Here is a 25,432-nt window from a genome sequence, read left to right as displayed (position 1 = left end):
ATGGCTCTTGGTTGGATTTGCACTCCCTATCCAAGAGTGTTCGTATAGGCTCTCAACCTCTACTTGCTTGGAGAAGGAGAGGGAGCTCTTGCACTTTGCATAGCACACAATGAGAGTGTTTGTGAGTGTTTGTGGGTGAGTATACCCCCTAATCAACCCCCTAGCTTGCTTGGGTCGACCCCCCTTGTAGCTCATGCTTGAAGCTCATTGGACCCCTCCAGGCCTAGCCAATCAGAAGCAGGAGGCATTACAAGCAGCAAGGGTAGCCTTGAGACAAGTGTCCCCCTTTCCCCTTTGAGAGAGAAGGCAAGATAAATGCTAAATCAATTAATGCAATCTCCTAAATTATTATTGGTCCCCTTGGGTGGCCAACCAATAGGCTTCAGGAACACCATGAAGGCAACATGAGGAGGAACTTGACAAGTGTCCCTTTTGCTTTCTTGTACCATGCATGCTTTGTGTGAGTGTGTGGGTGTTCTCTCTCATCCCCCCTCATACAGGGCTCGCCCCCTCCTTGTACGGATTGAATCTTTGACTTTTTGACACCTCAAGCCCCGCATGCATAGGCCCAGTTCCCACCAGAAGCTTGGCTCATAAGCACTTTAAGCTTGGGCTGTGTTCTCACCTCAAGTGCAACCCTAGCATCTCAAGCATTTCAAGCACCTCAAGCATCTCAAGCACCTCAATCATCAAGCACCTTAATCATCAAGCACCTCAAGCACCTTAGTCCATCAAGCATGACAGGCAGGACAAGCACCTCGAGCTACGTCGGGTTCCCGTGCCTCAAGCTCAGCCCTAGCTTACCTAAGGTCAAAGGCCTTTTACACACATTATTGGAGGTCTTCAATGAAGCTAACCCTAAGGTATTATGCTCCATTTGTTAGCCTTGCTCTTTGATAGACCATCTCTCATTTGGCCCCCTTTATCATTGGCCCCATGTTAAGATAGATCTATAAGCACATGTCTATATCTTAACACTTGTTCCCGTTTATTCTCCCGCATTAAGTGATTTATTTAATATGAGAAAATTATTTGGTTTGGTTAGATATTAGATATTAGATTTTATGACAATCTGTGTCATTTTCTATTCAGGGGATTAAGAGGTAATGTTAACTTGGGGAGCACATGCAGTCTCCTATGTATGCGGTTGTGACTATTCATTTTGTGTGTTTAATTGAATTTAATCTCTCTCTCTCTCTCTCTCTCTCTCTCTCTCTCTCTCTCTCTCTCTCTCATACACCACACTTTCTCCCAAGTTGGTAAAAATTTGAACTACCTGAATGGTTCTTAAACCTTGAACCTTGCGACGAGGCCATTGATGCTTCTTATCAACAAATTTATCACCAAGGACAGGTTACAACTAAGCTATGTCCTAGATTTCCAAAAGATGTTGGCCATAGCTCTATCACCTTCCAAGCCCAAAGGCTCTCTCTTTTTTTAGCAAAGCTGAACATGAATATGTGTTTGTGTGTGTGTGTGTGTGTGTGTGTGTGTGTGTAACTTAGCTCAACCGAACTTAGTTTCTTTCCTTGACAAAACAAGTCAAAGGGTCACGGTGGCTTTCTAAAACAATAAGAAAGTGATAAAATCATTACTTTGAGTTTAACTAGAATTATATAAGGTGAATCATTGTTTAGGAATGTCTATTTTATTAAGTGATCGAATTTCCTTCTTACAAAGAAGCAAACCATAAATACTAGCATAAATATTAAAATTTGTTTGATTTTGAAATAAGTTCTCACATATTTCATTGATTTTTCTTCCCTTCTCTCTCTCTCTCTCTCTCACACACACACACACACACACACACACACACGTGCATGCACGCTCACACACACACATACATACATGTGTGTGTGTGTGTGTGTGTGTGTGTGTGTGTGTATGCATAGAATTTACTAGAATCATGCAAGGTGAAGCTGTACTTTAGCATTCTAAAATAATAGAATGCAAGAGAAGTCAAGCCATGTGAGGATGTGAAATGAAAGGTGAAATAAAAAGATGAATTTAAAAGTTTAAAACCAAAATAACATTTAAGGTAAAACTCAATCATCACTAAAAACATTGAAAGTACGCCTAACTCACTCTGAGGCTTCTTTTAGAAATCCAAAAACAGCCAGTTTTTATCTATAAGAGAAAACAACTTATAGAAGGGGTTATTGTGATGATATCTATATCTATCTATACTAATAGATAATGGGGGAGGGGATTCCGGTTCCCCTCCCCCCCCCGACACGTGTCAATTTGTGAGGGCTCAGGCGCTTTCAGCCGGGCTCATCTCAAGGAACTTCCAAAATACCTCAGCCGGGCTCATGAGTTCAGAAAAAAGGTTTTAAAAAAAACACCACCAGCCGCCTCTTGAGTAGGCGCGCTTGGCAAGGAGGGTGATCAAAGCGGGGCAAGGGAGGGAGAGGGGGAGAGAGAGAGAGAGAGAGAGAGAGAGAGAGAGAGAGAGAGAGAGAGGGGAGGTCTTGCAGCTCCAAAGACCTTCCTGACACGAGAGAGAGAGAGAGAGAGAGAGAGAGAGAGAGAGAGAGAGAGAGAGAGACGCCATCCTCATCGCCATTACGGAAGTCCTCAAGAGAGAGAGAGAGAGAGAGAGAGAGAGACATCATCCTCAGTGGCTTCACGCTACCTCCACGCACTGCTCATCACCTGCAACGGCCATCCTCAGTGGCTTCACGCTACCTCCACGCACTGCTCATCACCTACGCTCTCAGCTGTGTCCTTATCTTCAAGAGAGAGACCTCAGCGGCTTCTTCTCACAACGTGCGGCTACTGTCTGCGTTGGAAGGTCTCCACACACTCCTCAACCTGTGCGTCGGCTCAGGCCTTCAGAGGCTTCGTCATCGGCTCAGCGACTCGGCTTTGTCACCACCTGCGGCTAGGCTTCATCACCTTCATCATCACCTGCAGCTAGGCTCAGCGGCTCGGCTTTGTCATCCCCTGCTCCGAACGTGCGCGTCGGTATTGTGCAGCTCTCTCTCTCTCTCTCTTCTTAACCACAGGAGTGACGGGCTTTAGCAAAGCGAGCTAGAGAGAGAGAGAGATAGATAGATTCAATTATCGTCCACGGAGGTCAGATATGACCCATGGGACCAAAAAAAAACATTACAATGGTGACGTTTGTAGCAGATCGCACTGAATACATATCAGTTAAGGACTGAGGGTCCATTGGAAAGATGAAAAATGAAAAGGACAAAAACCTAAGAGGGATCAACTGTGGGGAGAGTTGATTTGGGTTTTTGAAACTCCTGGATGATGGCTTTACCACCTCGGTAGACTGCCCATTTGCCTTGTTTGCGGGCTTCATGTACCTTCTTGAGCTCTTCACTTTTGCGTTTGAGTTGTAGCGGGGTGAGTTCTTCTGTGATCCAAAACTTGGTGTCCTTGAGAAGACGTGATTGTTGGAGAAGCTTGAGCCGACATTCCCTACTTTCGAATTCAAGGATGGCATGTCCACTTGGTATAGGTAGGTCAGGGCCTCTCCAAGTGATACGACTTATTGCATTGTGGTCGACCTTGATCGGCTTGAGAGTTTCGTTGAGGAAGTTGATGCGTTCCGAGAAGTCGAGCTCGGTTGTTTCCCATGCTTGAGGTAGCCCACCGATGCGGATCTTGAGGGTATTTTCTGCTTGGATTCGTTGTTCTCGAAGCTCTACTGTCACACATGTCTTCACCTTCGCAAGACTTGCTGAGTGGGTTTCGATGGCCTTGGCTTCGACTTCTTTCACTTTATTGGTGGTGAGATCGACCATGGAATCAAATCGCGTCTCAAGCTTGCAAAGGCGAGCTTTGAGGTCGCGATTTTCTTCCATGACGCGATCGAGATCTACTTGAAGGCGTTCGATTCGGTCAAATTTGCTTGGCGCTGCTAGGACAGCAGCAAAGCTTGGTCTTGTTTTCGCAAAGCTCTTCGGAGTGTTGGTTTTGGTCGTCATTCTTCCGATGCTAATCTTCTTGTCATTGAGTGCACCCACCAAACTGAAGTTTTGTGGCAGTCCCTGCTTAGTTTAGGCTCGCAGGTCGAAGCAGGTTGGGAGGGCAGGAGAGAGAGAGAGAGAGAGAGAGAGAGAGAGAGAGAGAGAGAGGGACCCGCAGGTCGAAGCAGGTTGGGAGGGCAGGAGAGCTCTAGGTCGGGAAGCTGCAGGTTGGGAGAGCGGGAGAGCAGATCGAAACTCTGAGCTCCGAGCAGGTCGTAGCTGCTCTAGGTCAAAAGAGCGAGGGCGCTATAGTTCTGAGACTCTGAGAAGGCTTTGATTCTATTGCAGGCGAGCTTGGAGGCTTAACACCCCTTCACAGGCCGCCCTTGATCCTGGGAGGGACATAGGTTGTGCGGGTCTTAGGGCTTCGCTGAAGCGCGCGCGCACACACACACACACACACACACACACACACACAGAGTTAGAGAGAGAGAGAGAGAGAGAGAGAGAGAGAGAGAGAGAGAGAGAGAGAAATGAAATGCCGGGGTGTGTGTGTGTGTGTGTGTGTGTGTGTGTGTGAGAGAGAGAGAGAGAGAGAGAGAGAGAGATAGATAGATAGATAGATTTTATTATCGTCCTCGGAGGTCAAATATGACCTATGGGACCAAAGTTACATGTGATGTAGTATGTGTATGGCTGATGAGCGACTCTCGATGCTCCAAAATTGTAGTGATGAGAGTCGCAATGGAGAGCCCACACTTTGGCTGAGAGAGGAAAGTGTGTAGGTCTAAGTTATGGCTGAAAATGTGAGAGAAGCAAGTTTGGATGTGATCAAAAGCTGAGCACTCTAGTAGTGTGTGGTACTCAGACTCTCGAACTTGCAGTGAGCATAATGTGCACAATCGATTTGACTCTTCTCCATTGCCCCAACGCCCTATCTCTCATCGAAGGAAATGGGAGCTAAGCCGAATTGCTGCGATAGTGCGTATCGCGGACAAGGGAATAGGCTCAAGCATGTAAGTGTGAGTACGGTTTCCTCTCTCAGCGAAGAACATGGTTTTGTAGTTGGGGGCAATATAGGTGGTGTAATGTATGAAGCGTGACCCACCGGATTTCTCCCAAGCCGTAATACATTGGCGTTGTAGAAAAGCTTCATTCACTTGAGAATCAATTGAAGCATCATGTAGCAAGTGTAATGCATCCCATCTCCCAAACCACTTCTTTATGTCTTGCATCCATCCCGTTCTCAAGATCTTGCTTTTATGCGTCTTTTGAACTTTTTTGCTTGCTTCCCATGCAATTGTAGGAAGTCGATGTGAGGGGTTTTGATGCATCTTTATCATGTACTCCACAACCCTTTCCATGCCCATAACCTCAATTGGAAGAGATCCCGACTCAAGAAGTAGTAGCCCAATCACTCAATTTCATCTCCATTATGCACCGAAACAACTTTTCCATAAGAGACCCAATCATTATAGTCCGGTAGTTGCTTACATTCTTTACATCCCCTCCTTTATGCAAAGGCTTAACCCAATTAGTACTCTAATCATAAGGCATACCATGTTGAAGTGCAAGGTTGAACATATCACACATCCACTCATGGGTAAAATCTCCCCTGCATTTGATCATCTCCGGCTTGATACCTTGAAGATCTCCCGCTTTGCGAGTGGCCAACTTTTCAAGCCCACAGCATACATCCTCAATAGTAAAAAAAGACGGCATACATGGGAGTGAACCATAAAATGGCATTTTTTCAGTATTTTCTTGCTCATATAATTGCCTACAATGTGTGTACATATCCACTAGACTCAAGTTACCAAAATTCTCAACCCGCTTGCCTCTCAAGTTTCTCCAAAATCTTCCACATGCATGTGCCTTTTCTTGGACTTGAAATTCTTGTTGCTTTACTTCCCATCTTCTTCTCTTCTTTTGAATCAATGCCTTGTATGTACGCAAATGACTTCGATAGTTGTCTTTGTCCATAGTTGCATCAAGCTTTATCAAGGACTTTCGAGCATCTTGACATTCTTTATCAAACCACCTTTTGCGTGATCTATCTTTGTTGATACCATGGAGATGCTTTATGGCAAAGCATTCTTCCACACAAGAACAAATAGCTTTCTTGAAAGCTTCCCATTTAGTTTCCAATGGTGCATCACATTGAAGCTTTGTCATCCATAATTTTTGCTCAACCATTTCAATGTACATTGGTGCCCGTTTGAAATCCATACATAGTGATAACTTCTCTTTCCTTTGGCTGCGATTATCATGCTTAGTTGCTTCTCCACATGAAAGGTCAATACATAACGTGCGATGGTCGGATTCCGGGGTCCATTGACCAAACATAAAACTCTTTATGCGATACATGATGGCTTCAGAGAGTAGCATATAGTCAATCACACTATCCCCATTATGTCTCCTACATGTAAATCCATTGGTTCCACTCCACAAAGATACACCATTGGCAATGAGCATACCCGTGCTATTACACATGTGTAAAAGTAACTTTCCATAGTGATCCGGCTCTTTCTCATCCATTGAAGTACAATCATACAAGTGAACTTACTCCAACTCCCTTGAAATGTATGGCATATCAAATTGTTGAGTATCATGTTGCAATGTTTTTGTGCGAGCATTCATATCTCCAAATACAATAACATCACCTTCACCTTTGAAATAAACAATGTCCTCTTCCAAATCAGAAAATGGTTGATCTCTATCCATGAAAGCATAAAAGGGAGAATCATGATGAGGAATGTAGCAACTGGCTACAAAAATGGGTGCTCTTTTTGGTGTCATAATTTTCAGCCATACATAGCGTTTGTACTTGTCATCTTTCACAATTGATACAAAATCTTCCAATCCTTTCTTAACCATACATGCTAACCCTCCTTGTCCTCTTCGTTGCTTGAGATTCTTTGACCACATCAATGAATGTACATTTTAATCCTCCAAGCCGTTAATCCTTTGTGTATCATGCTCCCAAGTTTCAACAAGAAGTACAACATCGGCTTTGCTTGTTAGTTCATCAATGCCAACCCCCGCATTCCATGGGTATCCATTACAATTCCAAAAGCATATTTTCAATTGTAACTCGGTCTCATAGGTCACGCATCCCTATTTGCTTGAGAGACTTGCCTCCTCCTTGGGCACATTTTCTTCATGAGAGATCTCCTTGTTTTTATTATTCTTTTCCTCATATGCCTTGCGACGCATATTTTGTTGCTTAATAGTTCGATCTTCACATACAAAACATTTTGTATCCCTCAAATAGATCCAACTATTATCAAGGATAATCTTTCGCTTGGTCTCATCCGGCATGGTGCATACAATTGGCCGTTCTCCCGAGCGAGGAGCTCCTTGCTTCCCCACTCTATGTGCTCCATAGACCCTAACTCCGGACATGCCAAAGTGGGTTTTGAAGAAATCTTCAATAGTAATGGCAAGAGAAGGAGGTGTCTCTAACTTCTCTTCGGGAATTCCACGAATAACAATGTTCTTGGAACGTCGCTCCCGTTCCTTCAACTCCTCCACATCCACATTCTCAACATTCTTTGTTTGAACCATAGCTTGCATGAGTGAGGAATTAGAAACCACATTGCTACCACATACATCAGCCCAAGACTTGTTTGTGCATACATTTTTCATGTTGCATACATCCCGGCTCATAGTGTCAAATTTCCACAAGAGAGCGTTTACATTCCTTGACTTCCTTTTCAAGTTGCATCAAACGTGTTGTTTGCATCTCAAGTGTCCTCTTGAGATTCTCATTCGCAACCACAAGTACCCTTAGTGTGCCATTCTCCATTGCAAGTGCTCGTAAGTCTTCGCCTTGTTTGTTTACGGTCTCTTGCAATGATACCAAGTACGCCATGATCATGGTTTCCGATGTCGTTGGTTGGGTGGTTGTGTTTCTATCTCCACACTTAGGAGATTTTGGATCATTTTCCACAATGGTTGTGGACCTTGTTGAAGAAGAAGAACCCTTGCGAGTGCCGGAAGACATTGTATGTAAAATAGGAGATGAGAATCAATTTTGTTGAACCTGTTCACTTCCGAAATGCTGCTACAGAAATGCCTTCCATAACTCTGAAATTTTTTGTCTTTACATCAATGCGTAGAGGACTTCGTGCTCTTCGATTGAGGCTATAGATCACCCAAATCGGAGTTCGGATGAAGAAGTTATGATCAAAAGAGTGGACTGTTGTCTACTAGGTCAAAAAACGGCTGCGTTTTTAGAGAGAGAGAGAGAGAGAGAGAGAGAGAGAGAGAAATAAAATGAAATGCTATATTAAATGAAATGAAATAAACATGTGTGTGTGTGTGTGGGTGAGAGAGAGAGAGAGAGAGAGAGAGAGAGAGAGAGAGAGAGAGAGAGAAATGAAATGAATGCCTGTGTGTGTGTGTGTGTGTGTGTGTGTGTGTGTGTGTGAGAGAGAGAGAGAGAGAGAGAGAGAGAGAGAGAAATGAAATGAACAAAATGAAGCTTAAAATAGCCTGTCTGTGTACAAAAAGAAAAGAAAAGAGGCAGATTTTGAAAAGTGAAATGAAATGTTATATTAAACGTCTTCGGAAGGACATTTCTTGAGAAAGTAATGTGCCGACAAATGTTATATTAAACGTCTTCGGAAGGACAAAATGACATATATACTAATAGATAATGGGGGAGGGGATTCCGGTTCCCCCCCCCCCGCCACGTGTCAATTTGTGAGGGCTAAGGCGCTTTCAGCCGGGCTCAGTTCAAGGCGCTTCCAAAATACCTCAGCCGGGCTCATGAGTTCAGAAAAAGGTTTTAAAAAAAACATCGCCAGCCGCCTCTTGAGTATGCGCGCTTGGCGAGGAGGGTGATCAAAGCGGGGCAAGGGGGAGAGAGAGAGAGAGAGAGAGAGAGAGAGAGAGAGAGAGAGAGAGAGAGAGAGAGAGAGAGAGAGAGAGAGAGAGAGAGAGAGAGAGAGAGAGAGAGAGAGAGAGGGGGTGGGGGAGGCTTGCAGCTCCAAAGACCTGCCTGACACGAGAGAGAGAGAGAGAGAGAGAGAGAGAGAGAGAGACGTCATCCTCAGTGGCTTCACGCTACCTCCACGCACTACTCATCACCTGCTCATCACCTGCGCTCTCAGCTTCGTTGTCATCTTCAACAGACAGACCTCAGCGGCTTCTGCTTACAACGTGCGGCTACTGTCTGCGTTGGAAGTCTCCACACACTACTCAACCTACGGCCATTCTCAACCTGCGCGTCTGCTCAGACCCTCACTGGCTTCGTCATCGGCTCAGCGACTCGGCTTCGTCACCACCTGCGGCTAGGCTTCGTCACCTTCGTCATCACCTGCAGCTAGGCTCAGCGGCTCGGCTTCGTCATCACCTGCTCCAGACCTGCGCGTCGGTATTGTATAGTTCTCTTTCTCTCTCTCTTTCTCTCTCTCTCTCTCTCTCTCTCTCTCTCTCTCTCTCTCTCTCTCTCTCTCTTCTTCACCACAGGAGTGGCGGCAAAGCGAGCTAGCGAGAGAGAGAGAGAGAGAGAGAGAGAGAGAGAGAGAAATGAAATGAAATGTCATATTTTGGCTACGTCTCTGTGAATGAGAGAGAATGAAATGAAATGAAATGAAACGTCTCTGTTTTAGCGTCTCTGTGTAAGAGAGAGAAATGAAATGAAATATTTAGTGTCCAAGAGAGAGAGAGAGAGAGAGAGAGAGAGAGAGAGAGAGAGAGAGAGAGAGAGAGAGAAATGTGTGGGTGTGTGTATGTGTGGGTGAGAGAGAGAGAGAGAGAGAGAGAGAGAGAGAGAAATGTGTGGGTGTGTGTATGTGTGGGTGAGAGAGAGAGAGAGAGAGAGAGAGAAATGAAATGAATGCCTGTGTGTGTGTGTGTGTGTGTGTGTGTGTGTGTGTGTGAGAGAGAGAGAGAGAGAGAGAGAGAGAGAGAGAGAGAGAGAGAGAAATGAACTGAACAAAATGAAGCTTAAAATAGCCTGTCTGTGTACAAAAGGAAAAGAAAAGGGGCAGATTTTGAAAAGTGAAATGAAATGTTATATTAAACGTCTTCAGAAGGACACTGCTTGAGAAAGTATTGTGCCGACAAATGTTATATTAAACGTCTTCGGAAAGACAAAATGACCTATGTGACCAGCTTAAGGGTCGCACGACCGGCACGATATTAAGCTCAATTTCTAAAATTCCTGTTGAAGGCAAGGGAAAAAGGAGAAATTCCACCCCGAAATATAGAAAAATAGTGTAAAAATGCAAATGATAGAGCTGATGGACAAGAAGCATTAGGTGGGGCAGCCGCTCTCTTGGCCCTAACCGAGTTAGGCATATCCCACGATCAGTGCATTCCAAGAGACGACATCCTACACAGGAAGCTTCTCAAGCACTTTTAAATGCACAACAAAACGGCAAATGTCCTGGCCCTTGAGCGCACTCCCTAGTGCCCACATGCCTAAAGACTGTCACGCATCATCGTGCATGCAAATTAGCGCCGAAATATGCTTAACGGAGCTAGGCATATCCCACAATCAATGCATTCCAAGCAACGACATCCTACACAGGAAGCTTCTCAAGCACTTTTTGTGCCTTCCGAAATGCGCAACAAAATGGCAAATGTCCTGCCCCTTGAGCGCACTCCCCAGTGCCCACATGCCTAAAGATTGTCATGCATCGTCGCGCATGCGAATTAGTGCCGAAATATAGAAAAATAGTGTAAAAACTCAAATGATGGAGCTGATGGACACCAAGTTAGGCACATATCCCACAATCACTGCATTCCAAGAGACGACATCCTACACAGGAAGCTTCTCAAGCACTTTTAAATGCACAAAAAGCGGCAAATGTCTTGGCCCTTGAGCCACTCTCTTGGCCCTAACCATGGCCCTAACCAAGTTAGGCACATATCCCACAATCAGTGCATTCCAAGAGACGACATCCTACACAGGAAGCTTCTCAAGAACTTTTAAATGCACAACAAAACGGCAAATGTCCTGGCCCTTGAGCGCACTCCCCAGTTCCCACATGCCTAAAGACTCTCACGCATCGTCGGGCATGCGAATTAGTGCCGAAATATGAAGGCAAGGGAAAAAGGAGAAATTCCACCCCGAAATATAGAAAAATAGTGTAAAAACTCTAATTTGATGGAGTTGATGGACCAGAAGCATTAGGTGGGGCAGCCTCTCTCTTGGCCCTAACCAAGTTAGGCACATATCCCACAACCAGTGCATTCCAAGAGACGACATCCTACAAAGGAAGCTTCTCAAGTACTTTTAAATGCATAAAAAATGGCAAACGTCCTGGCCCTTGAGCCGCTCTCTTGGCCCTAACCAAGTTAGGCACATATCCCACAATCAGTGCATTCGAAGAGACGACATCCTACACAGGAAGTTTCTCAAGCACTTTTAAATGCACACCAAAACGGCAAATGTCTTGGCCTTGAGCGCACTCCCCAGTGTCCACATGCCTAAAGACTGTCACGCATCATCGCGCATGTGAATTAGCACCGAAATATGCTTAACCGAGTTAGGCATATCCCACAATCAGTGCATTCCAAGAGATGACATCCTACACAGGAAGCTTCTTAAGCACTTTTTGTGCTTTTTGAAATGCACAACATTTGGCATGAGAGAGAGAGAGAGAGAGAGAGAGAGAGAGAGAGAGAGCCTTTTCAATGAGCTTAATCAATGAGCTCTGATAATGGTGGGGCTTACAGAGCTAGAAAAAAACCTAGGTTTGATGTAATCCCACATGACAAAAACAAGCTACTGACGGGGAAGAACTAGGCTTGAAGCCAAGAAACACGTGGCAAACTCAGTTTCAAAAGCTAGGAGGAGGAGGAATTGAGACATTTCTCATTATCGACGGATCAGCAGACAAATAAACAGGGCGGGAGAGGAGTTTATATGCGCTATTTTGCATTGATACGGAGCTCTGATGATGATGGGGCTCGTAGAGCTAGAATTTTCCCTGAGCACATTCAAGGGAAGGAATTTTCTATTGATAGCCGTTTTTTGGCTCTCCATAATTGCCATAGTGAGTTAACCCACCCTATCAAATCACTCAAACATTTTGGTTATCCCTACCATTTCAGTGTACATAGGCGTGTGTGAGTTAAGGACTTTCTCCATATTTTCTTAAAACCCTCAGTAAGCTAGTCACTGGGCTAGTTGAGCCAAAAAAATAAAAAAATAAAAAATATTATGGCCCATTTGTGTATAAATATTTTATTGTGTATAGGGCCTAAATAAAAGGATTTTTCATAATTATTTTGGTATTTATTTAAATATTTCTACCTATGGTGTATTATTTATGCTATGTAAATTGACTCACCATTACCATATTTTTTCTTACCATTTTGCATACTCTTTATTCCATATAATTTTTTTTTAATGCAAGATTCTCTTATTTTTGGTGTAACTCCATCCCTACAAAAATTTAAAAAAACTAGTTCTATTTATGTGTATATTTTTTCACTATTGTGATTTTTTCCTTCCTACATCTATTCTTTATTACTCTCATAAATTATACCACCAAAAATATTCATCTTTTTATGGTAGACTTAAAATGATAGAGATTTTTTTTGACCCCTTTATATTTTTTCCACCTATATTATTTATATTTGACATGTACATATTTTTTAGACCCCTCAATATTTGATTTTCTTAGTTGTACTATTCATTTATATCATGATCTCAACAATATCTTCAATTATAGACCTACCAAATAAGGTCAAGGGTATGTGGAATGCATGCATGCACCATGGGGAGCTCACTCTTGGAGGTATTCAAAAGAATCATCCAAAGAAAGACCTCACAAAGACTTTGTGTAGTGGAAAATACAGTCGGTTTTGCTGAATTTTTAAAGATCGCATGCTCCCCGAATTTGAAAAGGTGATACAAACAAAATTTGTAGCTCGTGAGCTGAAATTTCACCTCAAATTTTTTCATATTTTTTGGAGCTACGAGCTGTGAGGTATGATTTTATTGGTGTACCCCAGTTTGCCCATGCTATGCAACCACACTCCCTCTTCCACTTTATCATTTTCCTCTTTCACACGCACTCCTCCCTCTCCTTCCCACTCCCAAACCTGCAACTTCCATGTCCTAAGTCACCCTCTTCACCATTTCCACATCTCTCACACCTCCATAGACTTCATCCTCCATTTCTACACCCTAGGTGTCCCCGTTTCTCTCTACATGTATATCCATATTACCATACTCTCTTCAGCTTTGTAAAGAACTTCAAAAAATCAGCAAAAATCCAAGGTTAACCTCTGCAAATGAAGGCTTTATCATGAATTTTCCAAGGTTTGAAGATAACGTAGCTTCATCGACACGCGTTACTTCGCCATACTGACCGCTTCTTCTACCAGTGGTGTAAAGAGGTGAATGTCAACTTCTCCAAGCTTCAACCTTGCTTTAAAAGCTTATCCCTTCTCTAACTTTTCTCATCATATATCTCACCATTTGGTGAATGATTTTGTAAATATTTTTCAGTGATAATTACTAACTACTAACCACTAACCTTATTGTAAAATGCACCCTCTACTAGAGTAGGCACTCCCAAATTATTTACTCAATCCTCTCTCCTTTCATCCTCAATAATTCTCTTCCCTTGAGCCCACATCCATGTGACTCAAAGGACAAGAGAGACCCACCCTCATTAAAAATAAATAAAAAAATATGCATAATCTTTTATTCCTTCAAATAAACTTGATTAGGCCTAATCCTAATCGGGGCTTCTAAAACCTATAAATAGAGCCCTTCTCTTCCTTGTAAATCATCACATGATCACACTACACCACACCATTCTCAACGCATAACACACCACTCTTCAAGCCTAGTTGTGTAGAGTGTGTGCATCGTGAGTGCTCTATTCCATCATTACACATAGGTTCATGGAGAAGCTTGGAGTTAGTTATGCCATCTAGAGGAGTGGAGTGTATGCCATACTCTTCACCACACTTGTAGCCTACTCTTGTGCATAAATAAGATTTATAGTTTTGGGTGCAATTGTATGCTGCAACTACGACTCTTCTCTCCAAATTGACTTGATAAGTTGGCTAATCAGGTGGTTGAAGGTATATTGTCCTTGAAGTTTGTTGTGCCATTTCATGCTTGGTGGTTTGAGGGCTTGTTGAATTGTTTGCCTAAAAGGTCAATTGTAAGAGGATGTTCGGTGAGAGGGCTCCCGTGACCCTAAGACAATTTGTGTATTGGCAACAAGGTCAAGTTTTGTGTTGTCTCTCTATTTCTCATCAAGCTTTGTGTGCATCTAGTCTTTAAGGCTAAGACTGAGTTGCTCATGTTGATTTGTGCTCTTTACCTCTCTCTGGCGTGGTGAATGTTTGTGTTTGGTGAGTGTGGCTATCTTGAATTCCCCTCTCTTTGTGCGTTTGAGTACAAGGAGATATCACGTGCGTCGTAGTTCACATCTACAACTAGGTGGTGCCCCTTTTCTTGTTTGGTTTCTGGCTGTGGGTTGTTGTTGTCTGTGATTGTGCTTGCCCCTGTCCCAATTGAGCAGCACGGGAGCCTCGAAGGGTGTTTAGAGGCCGCTCTTATTGTTGCCTGCCCTGGACCACCTCAAATTGGTGCCCCCATTGAGGACGGCTTGTGTATGTTTTGTGAAGGCTCAACCTTTAGCATAATCAAGTAGCTTGCATGAATCACGAGAATTTGTATGATCCTTTCATTCCGATTGCAAGGCAAAAGGTACACATAATTGTTAATACTAAGTTGCAATTTCAACAAGTAATTCGTAGAATTTTAGGTTCTCTTAGGTTGCCGAAATAAACGCTTCGGTAAATCCTTTTATTTTGCCTCTCATTAGGTACGATCTTAGTTTTGATGTATATATCTTTGTTCTATTTTAGGCATTAGGTTATGTATAGAGCATGGATAATGGCCTTGAAATTTTCCCTTTTTACTTCACACCACATATTAGGATAAATATTGCACTTAGTAGAAAGATACATTTTCATCAGCGTATGGTGTTTATGTTTGGGGCTGAAAGAACAAGGGAAATTCTTGCATCTCCACAACCTGTCATTCTACCTCTCATCAACTACCACACTTATTTTGATGTACATGTGTTTATTTTATTTTAAAATGAAGTGCAGCCAAACAAAATAGTGTGTATGTTGGCTTTTTGTTTGTCCACGTTTGTTACAAAAACAAAAAAAAAAACGATCATTTGTTCTAACAAGGAGTGTGTGTGCAATGAAAATTCAATCCTTAGAGATCTAGATCTATTACCGATTGAGTTGCAGGAGCAGGTAGTAAAGCGTCTCCCTCATAACAAGAGGGTGGTGAAGCTAAGACAAAAGGTCCTGCGTGTCGATTCCATTTTCCTTTTGCTGTTGGGCACTAAGGAAGACTGTACATTCATCCAAATAGTGTGTGCCCTAAGATTGGTAAATAGAGTGAAATTTGGTGTTTGGCGAGTGCATTTCACCATTGACGAAGACTCTTCAGGAAACTTGCGTCCAGAGTTCATGCTTCATAGACTCACATTTGGTGAATTTTTCCCTCATTTGCGTCTTATTAATAGTCTTCCTTTCACTTTCAACAAAGGAGATAGGGAGCTATTTAGGGCTTGTCATCCTTATCTACTTTCTATGACACTTTGTTCATAGAGACGTTGTAAATCTCTTGATGCTTATGAATGATTTAACCATAATCCTAAGGAGTTTTTGTCCAGGATTTTTGTAGCACAAGTGGAGTCTTTAAATCTTGCAAGCTTGATTGGACTTGAGGAGGATGTTCTTTATGAAATTGTGAGAAGGTTGCCTCATTCCGACTATGTGGAACTCGAAGGAAAGAAGCTCCTAGTCAATTGCTACTTTCTCACAGCCTTCGATGAGCATGAAGATCTAGTTTTTATACAAACCGCTTGTGCATTGGGAATTGTAGAGCAAGTGCAATTCATTACTTGGGACATGGCTGCTCTTCTAGATCCAGAAAATGAAGTTTTAGATATTTTTGTATATCGTCTTAGCTTTGAAGAGTTTCAACCCTTCTTAGAGCTCATAAATAGTCTACCCTTTTGTTTTGATCAAACAAATCGAGACCTCATTGAAGCTTGGATAGCTGAAGAAGAAAACCTAGAGTGGTACTTTCTTACTTCTTCATTTGCAGGCAAGTGGTTCTAAATTTCTATTGTATCCCTTGTTACAACTCATGTTGTAATCTTTCATAATAATGGAAAGCCAACGCCAAATGTTCGGATACCCTCTTTTCTTTGGAGAGCCTGGAGAGGATGCATAATTATTTTTAGAAAATTTCAAAATGTCTTGTCGTATCAAGAGGATAGTAATTGATCAAGAACATGTAGAGATGTTTGAGGTGGTCCTTAGGAAAGATGCTAGCACTTGGTTTGACTCTTTGCCTGAGGAAGTTAAAGGGAATTACACGGAAGTTGTGAATCATTTCAAGAGATACTTCTTTGATCCCCAAAACACTCAAAAACTATGGCAAGACATTGTTTCTCATAAGCAAAAGGATTTAGATGACTACTACTTGTACAAGAAAGAGTTTCTATGTCTTTGGGCTTTATGGATACGAAATGTTGCTAACCCTAGTGATGGTGCAGAATTTCTAAAGAAGGAGAGATTCATAGCTGGACTCTTTCCTGATCTTAAGGTAAAGGTGGAGGCGGATGCACCTGCCACCTATGATGCAGTTGAAATTAGAGCTTCCAAGAAGTATAGGAAACTCAAGTTCCTAAGGGGAGAGGTTCCAATAGAAGGTCTTAGACCCAAAGGTAAGTCACAAGAATCAACATCTAGGGAGCTTCCTGAGATAACGGCGGAAGTGATTGAGAAGTTAAATGAATCTTTAAGCAGCTTGTCAATTCACCTTGCACAAGATGTAGGTCCAAAAGGACAAGCAAGGAAGTCTGAAGAGCGAGATCCATGACCTAGGAGAGTCTTACAATGTTGGAATTGCGGAGAGTCTGGACATGGGATGTATAGTTGTCCTTGGCCCCGTGGGGAGCCAGGGAGACCTAACTTGAATTATCCAGTGATGAATGCAGGTGAAGGAACTAGTCAGCAACCACGGCTTCTACAAAGGCCAAATGGAGCTAGACCACCTCCACAAGGAGTGGAAGGAGTTCCACCTTTTCCAGACCCAAATGTGCATGTGGTAGAGGTGACAAATTCAAAAGAGGTTGACATGGAAGCAAATGGCATTAAGCGTGGCCGTGGAAAAGGGAAGGAGAAAGAAGGTGTCACATCACAGAGTGACCATGGACGAGGTAAGAAGGCAAAGGAAACCAAGGAAGCTAAGAGGACTCGACATCGTATCAATCTCCAAGACTTCCCTCTTGGACATGGTATGGCTCCATACAACTTGTTGGAAGACATGAGAGGTAAGGGTCCTGATATCACATGGCCTCAATTTCTTGCATTATGCCCACAAGTTAGGAGGGATTTAACAAAGGCAGTTAGCACTAGGAGAAAGGTAAAAGAGAGTGTGCCTTTTGTAAAAATTGCACATGCTGAAATGAATGAGGATATTACACATGTGCTAGATTGTTACATCAAAGGAAGATTGGTTAGGAAAGGTCTAGTGGATGGAGGTGCACAAATTTGCATCATGACAGAGGGACTCATGCAAAAACTAGGCATGCACATCAATGAGACACCTGAAATTAAAGTCAAGATGGAAAATAATAGCAAAGCTAGGTGTGTAGGCATTTGTAAAAATGTTTTTGTAGAGGCCTTTGGCATTAAGAAGGCGGTGGATTTCTATGTCATGTCTACCAAAGGAAATGGTTACCCATTTATCCTAGGGAGACCATGGCTAATGAAAATGCGAGCTTTGCAGGATTGGGAGAGTGGAAAGCTAATTTTCAGGAATGAAAATCATAAGAAGGTTGTCTTTGACATGAAGGAACAACGCCAAGAGGAGCTCCATGAAGAATCATCTCAAAGTGAGACGTAGGAAGGCTGGACCGATAGCACTTCAGAAGGAGAAAGTAGCGACAACATTACTGAACAGGAGTCTTCCATCGAAGTCATGGGGATAAGTTTTAATCCAAACAATCAAGAGACCTCTTGCCCAGGTTTGGAAGAGGTAGGTTCCCAAGAGAACCAAAATGTGCAAGATGAAGGAATGTTATAAGGTATGTTCTCTACAACACTTACAAAGGACGAAAGAGAGGAGTTCAAATGTGTGCTAAGGATATTTCCTAGGATTTTTGCTAAAGACTACACCGATGTGCGTGGAATAGATGTTGTTCAACACAAAATTGAGTTGAAGCCAGAGGACACACCTAAGGCTCAGAAGCTACCAAGGCTAGGAGTCATCAAGGAGCAGGCTTTACTCAAGGAAGTAAGAAAGCTTCTAGTAGCAGGTTTCATTTATCCAGTGGAGAATTCAGAGTGGGTCTCTCCCGTTGTTGTCACTCCTAAGAAAAATGGCAAGTGGAGGGTGTGTGTGGATTACCGTCCGCTCAATGAGGCAACAAAAAGAGATCACTTTCCCCTCCCATTTCAGGATGAGATACTAAATGAGGTAGCTGGTCATGAGAAGTACACTGTGTGTGATGGCTACTCGGGTCACTTTCAAATAGGTATCGCATTGGAAGATCAGTTGAAAACAACCTTCATCACTCCTTGGGGTTGTTATGCTTTTAGAGTCATGCCATTTGGACTGACAAATGCTCCTACAGCTTTCCAACGCTTCATGAACATGGTGTTTCAAGCATTCTTTGGAAAGTCCATTAGGGTTTTTATTGATGATTTTTGCATTTATAGGTCAAAATCATTGCATCTACAAAGGGTAGAAGAAGGTCTAAAGAAGCTCTACGACATGGGAGGTCAACTCAACCCCGACAAGTGTCACATAGGTGAGGATGAAGTGATCTTGCTTGGTCACAAGGTTTCCTATAAAGGCATTGAGGTGAATCCTTCAAAGGCAAAGGCTCTTATTGAGATCCCATCACCCAAGAATCTCAAAGAGGTCATTTCATTTATTCAAAAGGTGAAGTATATGTCACACTTTATTCACTTAGCTTCGGAGTTGCTTCATCCTTTGCAAAAGTTGACACAACAAGTAGAATTTGCATGGTCTGATGAGCTTGAAGAGTACTTTTGTAACATTAAAGTCATTTTGTTAGAGCTACCAACACTCATGTCTCCTTGCTGGGAGTACACATTCTTTGTTAGCTCTAGTGTTGGGAAGGAAACAATTGGTGCAGTTTTATTACAACAAGATCCCCACAGTACCGAGATGCGACCCATCTACTTTGCTAGTAGGGTCATGAATGCTTTGGAGAGAGGGTACACGGAGGCAGAACTCATGATGCTGTCTCTCATGTTTGCGGTGAGAAAGATTAGATCCTACTTGCTACCAAAACCTTTTGTAATTCTCACTGCAGAAAATTTATTTCCTTGGGTGTCATCTCAAATGAATCTTAGCACCAGGATCTCAAAGTGGATTATGGAATTGCAAGAGTTCCAATACTCTTTCAAGGTAGAAGATAGTGTGCGTGTACAATTGGCATGGATCCTTACTTATAGGGTACATGAGAAGGAGATTAAGGTGCGTGAAGTAAAGACCCTACCATGGCCACCACCTAAAAGTATTCCTAATGCTTTTACCTTGTTCTTTGATGGAGCTTTTCGACGAGTCACAGGAAAAGCAGGAGGAGGGCTAGTATTGCTCAACCCAAGTGGAGAGGTGGTCATGAAAGAGAAGGTCAATCTACCAGGTCCAACTAGCAACAATGAAGCAGAATACGACACACTACTTCATGGTTTAAAGATATGCATTGGCCAAGGTATAGAACGTCTCATGGTAAAAGGGGATGCACTTCTCATTGTGAAGCAAATTTTAGGCATTTGGGCATGCAAGAATGAAAGCCTAAGGACAAAAATTCATGCCATTCATAGATTGTTTAATCAATTTGAAGAAGTGCAACTATATCATATTCCTAGGAAACAGAATGAAGATGCCGATTTACTTGCACAACAAGCAGTTACATGTGTTGAGAAAGAAGTGCAGGTCATCATGGTGGCAGCAAATGTCAAGCAACCGAGATACCAGGGATTGGAGTCATTGACTCCCATTATTAGCTACATTTTGGAGGGTGAGTTTCCACGAGACTTAACAAAGGCTCAGAAGAGGAGACTCATGAAAAAGGCAAGCGCGTATCTCTTTCTAGAAGGATCCCTCTATCAAAGAGGGAAGGATCAAGTGTGCAGAAGAGTACCAACTATCAAGAAAATTCCAACCATTCTAAAAGGTTTGCATGAAGAGGAATGTGGTGGTCATTTTTCCCAAGAGTTAACTGTGAGGAAGATTTTGCTTGCGGGGTATGTTTGGCCAAGTCTGCTTGTGGATGTCCAACATTGGTGTAAAAGTTGTCACAATTGTCAGGTAAATGGGAATAGAAGATTGGTTTATGGTCCAAGGCAAATCGTGCTTGCAAATGGACCCTTTGAAAAGTGGAGCATTGATGCAATGGGTCCATTGCCTAGGACTAAAAATGGGAAATCGTATATCTTGGTGGCCATAGACTACATGACGAGATGGGTAGAAGCACAAAGTGTGGCAAAGGTAAATGAGAGGACAGTGAGCAAATTTTTCTACACTCACATTTGTTGTAGATTTGGCACACCTTTGGAGATTGTTTCTGATAATGGTCCAGGGTTTAGAAAGGGCTTGCTTACAGAAGTTTGTGAAGAACTTCACATTCTACATCGTCATAGTACACCCTACTATCCCCAATCCAATGGTCTGGTAGAAAAAGCTAATGGTGTCATTGCAGGCATCATTAGAAAGATGGTGAAAAACAAGACAAAGTTGTGGGATGACTTCTTGGATGGTGCCTTGTGGGTATATCGAACCACATATAGGGAAGCCATGGAGTTCACACCATTTCACTTGGTCTATGGTCAAAAGGCTTTACAACGCATTGAGCTCAACATTCCAACAATGCGACTTCATGGAAAAGCAGCACAAGATGATCAAGAAGCATGGATGGATCGACTTCTTACCTTATCTAAGCTTGAGTGGAAAAGAGAAGCAGCATACGAGTGCTACAAAAGGAAAGCTACGCAGGCGAAGGAGAAGCTTGACCAGAAACTAAAGGACAAAGGTATCAATGAAGGAGATCTTGTGCTAAGGTATGAAAATCGACTTGATAATCGTTTTGATGCCAAATTTGAAACTAGATGGCAGGGGCCATACATAGTTAAGAAGGCTTTCAATTCAAGTTACTATCAACTTATGGACTTGAACGGGAAAGAGCACTCCAGGAAGGTAAACGGCTATCGCTTGAAGCCTTATTTGAGTCGCCTTCTACCAAAGGATCTACCAAAGATCTGTCAAAAGGAAGCTATCTCATGTAGGTATTGTTCCGTGAAGCATGAGTGTAACTCAAACCAAAATTCTAAGGGGCCAAACAATAAAGATCTTGCCAAGGACTCTGAAGCACTCTCTTTGGAAAAGATGCTCTATGATGGTACATGAATATACCATCATCCTGGGGGAGGGCTAATGATAGCCGTTTTTCGGCTCTCCATAATTGCCATAGTGAGTTAACCCACCCTATCAAATCACTCAAACATTTTGGTTATCCCTACCATTTCACTGTACATAGGCGTAAAACCCTCAGCTAGCTAGTCATTGGGCTAGTTGAGCCAAAAAATAAAAAAATGAAAAATATTATAGCCCATTTGTGTATAAATATTTTATTGTGTATAGGTTAAATAAAAGGATTTTTCATAATTATTTTGGTATTTATGTAAATATTTTTACCTATGGTGTGTTATTTATGCTATGTACATTGACTCACCATTACCATTATTTTTCTTACCATTTTGCATACTCTTTATTCCATATACAAATAATTTCATGCAAGCTTCTCTTATTTTTGGTGTAACTCCATCCCTACAAAAATTTAAAAAAACTAGTTCTATTTATGTGTATATTTTTTCACTATTGTGATTTTTTCCTTCCTACATCTATTCTTTATTACTCTCATAAATTACGCCACCAAAAATATTCATCTTTTTATGGTAGACTTATAATGAGAGAGATTTTTTTTTACCCCTTTATATTTTTTCCACCTACATTATTTATATTTGACATGTATATATTTTTTAGTCCCCTCAATATTTGATTTTCTTAGTTGTACTATTCATTTATATCATGATCTCAACAATATCTTCAACTATAGACCTACCAAATAAGGTCAAGGGTATGTGGAATGCATGCATGCACCATGGGGAGCTCACTCTTGGAGGTATTCAAAAGAATCATCCAAAGAAAGACCTCACAAGGACTTTGTGCAGCCGAAAAAACAGTCGGTTTTGCTGAATTTTTAAAGATCACATGCTCCCCGAATTTGAAAAGGTGATACAAACAAAATTTGTAGTTCGTGAGGTGAACTTTCACCTCAAAGTTTTTCATATTTTTTTGAGCTACGAGCTGTGAGCTATGATTTTATTGGTGTACCCCAGTTTGCCCATGCTATGCAGCCACACTCCCTCTTCCACTTCATCATTTTCCTCTTTCACACACACTCCTCCCTCTCCTTCCCACTCCCAAACCTGCAACTCCCATGTACTAATTCACCCTCTTCACCATTGCCACATCTCTCACACCTCCATAGACTTCATCCTCCATTTCTACACCCTAGGTGTCCCCGTTTCTCTCTACATATATGTCCATATTACCATACTCTCTTCAGCTTTGTAAAGAACTTCAAAAAATCAGCAAAAATCCAAGGTTAACCTCTGCAAATGAAGGCTTTATCATGAATTTTCCAAGGTTTGAAGATAACGTAGCTTCATTGACACGCGTTACTTTGCCATGCTGACCGCTTCTTCTACCAGTGCTGTAAAGAGGTGAATGTCAACTTCTCCAAGCTTCAACCTTGCTTTAAAAGCTTATCCCTTCTCTAACTTTTCTCATCATATATCTCACCATTTGGTGAATGATTTTGTAAATATTTTTTAGTGATAATTACTAACTACTAACCACTAACCTTATTGTAAAATGCACCCTCTACTAGAGTAGGCACTCCCAAATTATTTACTCAATCCTCTCTCCTTTCATCCTCAATAATTCTCTTCCCTTGAGCCCACATCCATGTGACTCAAAGGACAAGAGAGACCCACCCTCATAAAAAATAAATAAATAAATATGTATAATCTTTTATTCCTTCAAATAAACTTGATTAGGCCTAATCCTAACCGGGGCTTCTAAAACCTATAAATAGAGCCCTTCTCTTCCTTCTAAATCATCACATGATCACACTACACCACACCATTCTCAACACATAGCACACCACTCTTCAAGCTTAGTTGTGGAGAGTGTGTGCATCGTGAGTGCTCTATTCCATCATTACACATAGGTGCATGGAGAAGCTTGAAGTTAGTTATGCCATCTAGAGGAGTGGAGTGTATGCCATACTCTTCACCACACTTGTAGCCTACTCTTGTGCATAAATAAGATTTATAGTTTTGGGTGCAATTGTATGCTGCAACTACGACTCTTCTCTCCAAATTGACTTGATAAGTTGGTTAATCAGGTGGTTGAAGGTATATTGTCCTTGAAGTTTGTTGTGCCATTTCATGCTTGGTGGTTTGAGGGCTTGTTGAATTGTTTGCCTAAAAGGTCAATTGTAAGAGAATGTTCGGTGAGAGGGCTCCCGTGACCCTAAGACAATTTGTGTATTGGCAACAAGGTCAAGTTTTGTGTTGTCTCTCTATTTCTCATCAAGCTTTGTGTGCATCTAGTCTTTAAGGCTAAGACTGAGTTGCTCATGTTGATTTGTGCTCTTTACCTCTCTCTGGCGTGGTGAATGTTTGTGTTTGGTGTGTGTGGCTATCTTGAATTGCCCTCTCTTTGTGCGTTTGAGTACAAGGAGATATCACATGCGTCCTAGTTCGCATCTACAACTAGGTGGTGCCCCTTTTCTTGTTTGGTTTCTGGCTGTGGGTTGTTGTTGTCTGTGATTGTGCTTGCCCCAGCCCCAATTGAGCAGCACGAGAGCCTCGAAGGGTGTTTAATGGCCGCTCTTCTTGTTGCCCGCCCCGGACTGCCTCAGTATGTTTTTAAAAATATTTTTTTCTCGAATCTTGAACCCTAGAATTTCATAAAGCACTTCATAAAGCACAAAAAGTGCTTTCAATGAGCTTAAGCAATGAGCTCTGATCCCACTTACAAATTTTGGTGTTTACCTTTAAATTTAAATTTGAACTTGAGAAAACCTACAACCTGTAGAGAAATTTAGTGCTTGAATTCTAGCATTGCCTTGGTCGACATGTATGCCAAATTCCATGCACTTCATGAACCACAAAAGGTGCTTTCAATGCGCTTATTCTATGGGATGTCATCTCTTGGAGTGCACTCATTGTGGGATATGCCTACACATGAGTAAGGGAGAGACGAAGAGAGAGAGAGAGAGAGAGAGAGAGAGAGAGAGAGAGAGAGATAGAGAGAGAGAGAGAGAGAGATATGGAGCTCATGGACAAGAAGCATTAGGTGGGGCAGGCACTCTCTTGTCCCTAACCAAGTTAGGAATATCCCACAATCAGTGCATTCCAAGAGACGAAATCCTACACAGGAAGATTCTCAAGCACTTTTTTTGCTTTCCGAAATGCACGAATGAGAGAGAGAGAGAGAGAGAGAGAGCCTTTGTGTGTGTGTGTGTGTGTGTGCGGGAGCTTGCTCGATTTCACATTATGCCCATAGGAAATTCAACAACCTTTTGCTATGGCCATAGGATGCACACAGGCTTTGGCTATTGCTCTCTCTATGGCCACCTTGCACCATAGAGAGGGAGGTATAGAGAGGTGGATTGGGGAAAAATAGAGAGAGAGAAAAACATGTATAACCCGGTGCTAAATATATATCTTATTCTTATAGTAATGGAGCACGTGCTTACCTCTGGAGGAGATTCTTCGGAGGTGATATTTTCTACCCCGGAGAGAGACCCAGGCAACAATTTACGAAATGCCAAGCGCGTTTCCCGAGGTGGGGATGGACCTACAAAGAAGCAGATTGTAGATGGATTAGGTATCATCCACACAGTATGCTCCAAAATTCAAGCCTCATGTGAGAGAGCAGAGGCATCACAGGTTTCCTATAGAGAGAGCATTCACTGGTTGAGCCATTCACAATATGAGTAAGGGGTTTATCTTCATCATCTAGAGGAGTGGATGCAGCTACAGATCAATGGTATTTTGCAGCAGCAGAGCTCACTCCAAGGACAACTTTCTCGCATAGAAAGCAACCAGGCAAAAATCATGAGTCTCTTGGAGAGGTCCCTTCTTGACAAGGATAGCATGGATTTCAAAAGCATTGTGCCTGAATTACGAAGCACTAGCACCAATTTGACCGCCCTAGCAGTACAACATACTACAGGTGTCTCCGAAGTTAGATCTATCTCAAACAAGCTCCATGCATTGGTAACGACCCATTGGCCTAAGAAGGGGATTAATGCCGTTGGAGATTTTCCATCCAATTCAAAGTAGGGCAACCCTTGCAAGAAGTGAATTATGTAATCGAT

General features: G+C 42.3%; 1 protein-coding gene across 1 annotated transcript; it reads right to left on the bottom strand.

Annotated features, from left to right (window-relative positions):
- Positions 1 to 3,206: 3,206 nt before the first annotated feature.
- LOC147447495 (uncharacterized) lies at positions 3,207 to 3,818 on the bottom strand. The gene has a single exon (XM_086524337.1). It carries the CDS (start codon positions 3,816 to 3,818, stop codon positions 3,207 to 3,209), a length of 612 nt encoding a protein of 203 aa, XP_086380463.1.
- Between the last annotated feature and the right edge of the window lie 21,614 nt (positions 3,819 to 25,432).

Source organism: Adiantum capillus-veneris, chromosome 11, assembly GCF_014529385.1.
Source record: "Adiantum capillus-veneris isolate H3 chromosome 11, ASM1452938v2, whole genome shotgun sequence".
Taxonomy (NCBI): Eukaryota; Viridiplantae; Streptophyta; class Polypodiopsida; order Polypodiales; family Pteridaceae; genus Adiantum; species Adiantum capillus-veneris.
The sequence above is the reverse complement of the archived record's forward strand: the minus strand, read 5'-3'. Positions and strand labels throughout refer to the sequence as shown.

Coding starts and splice junctions, on each gene's coding strand:
- LOC147447495 (XM_086524337.1), bottom strand. CDS start 3,818: ATGGAAGAAAATCGCGACCTCAAAGCTCGCCTTTGCAAGCTTGAGACG.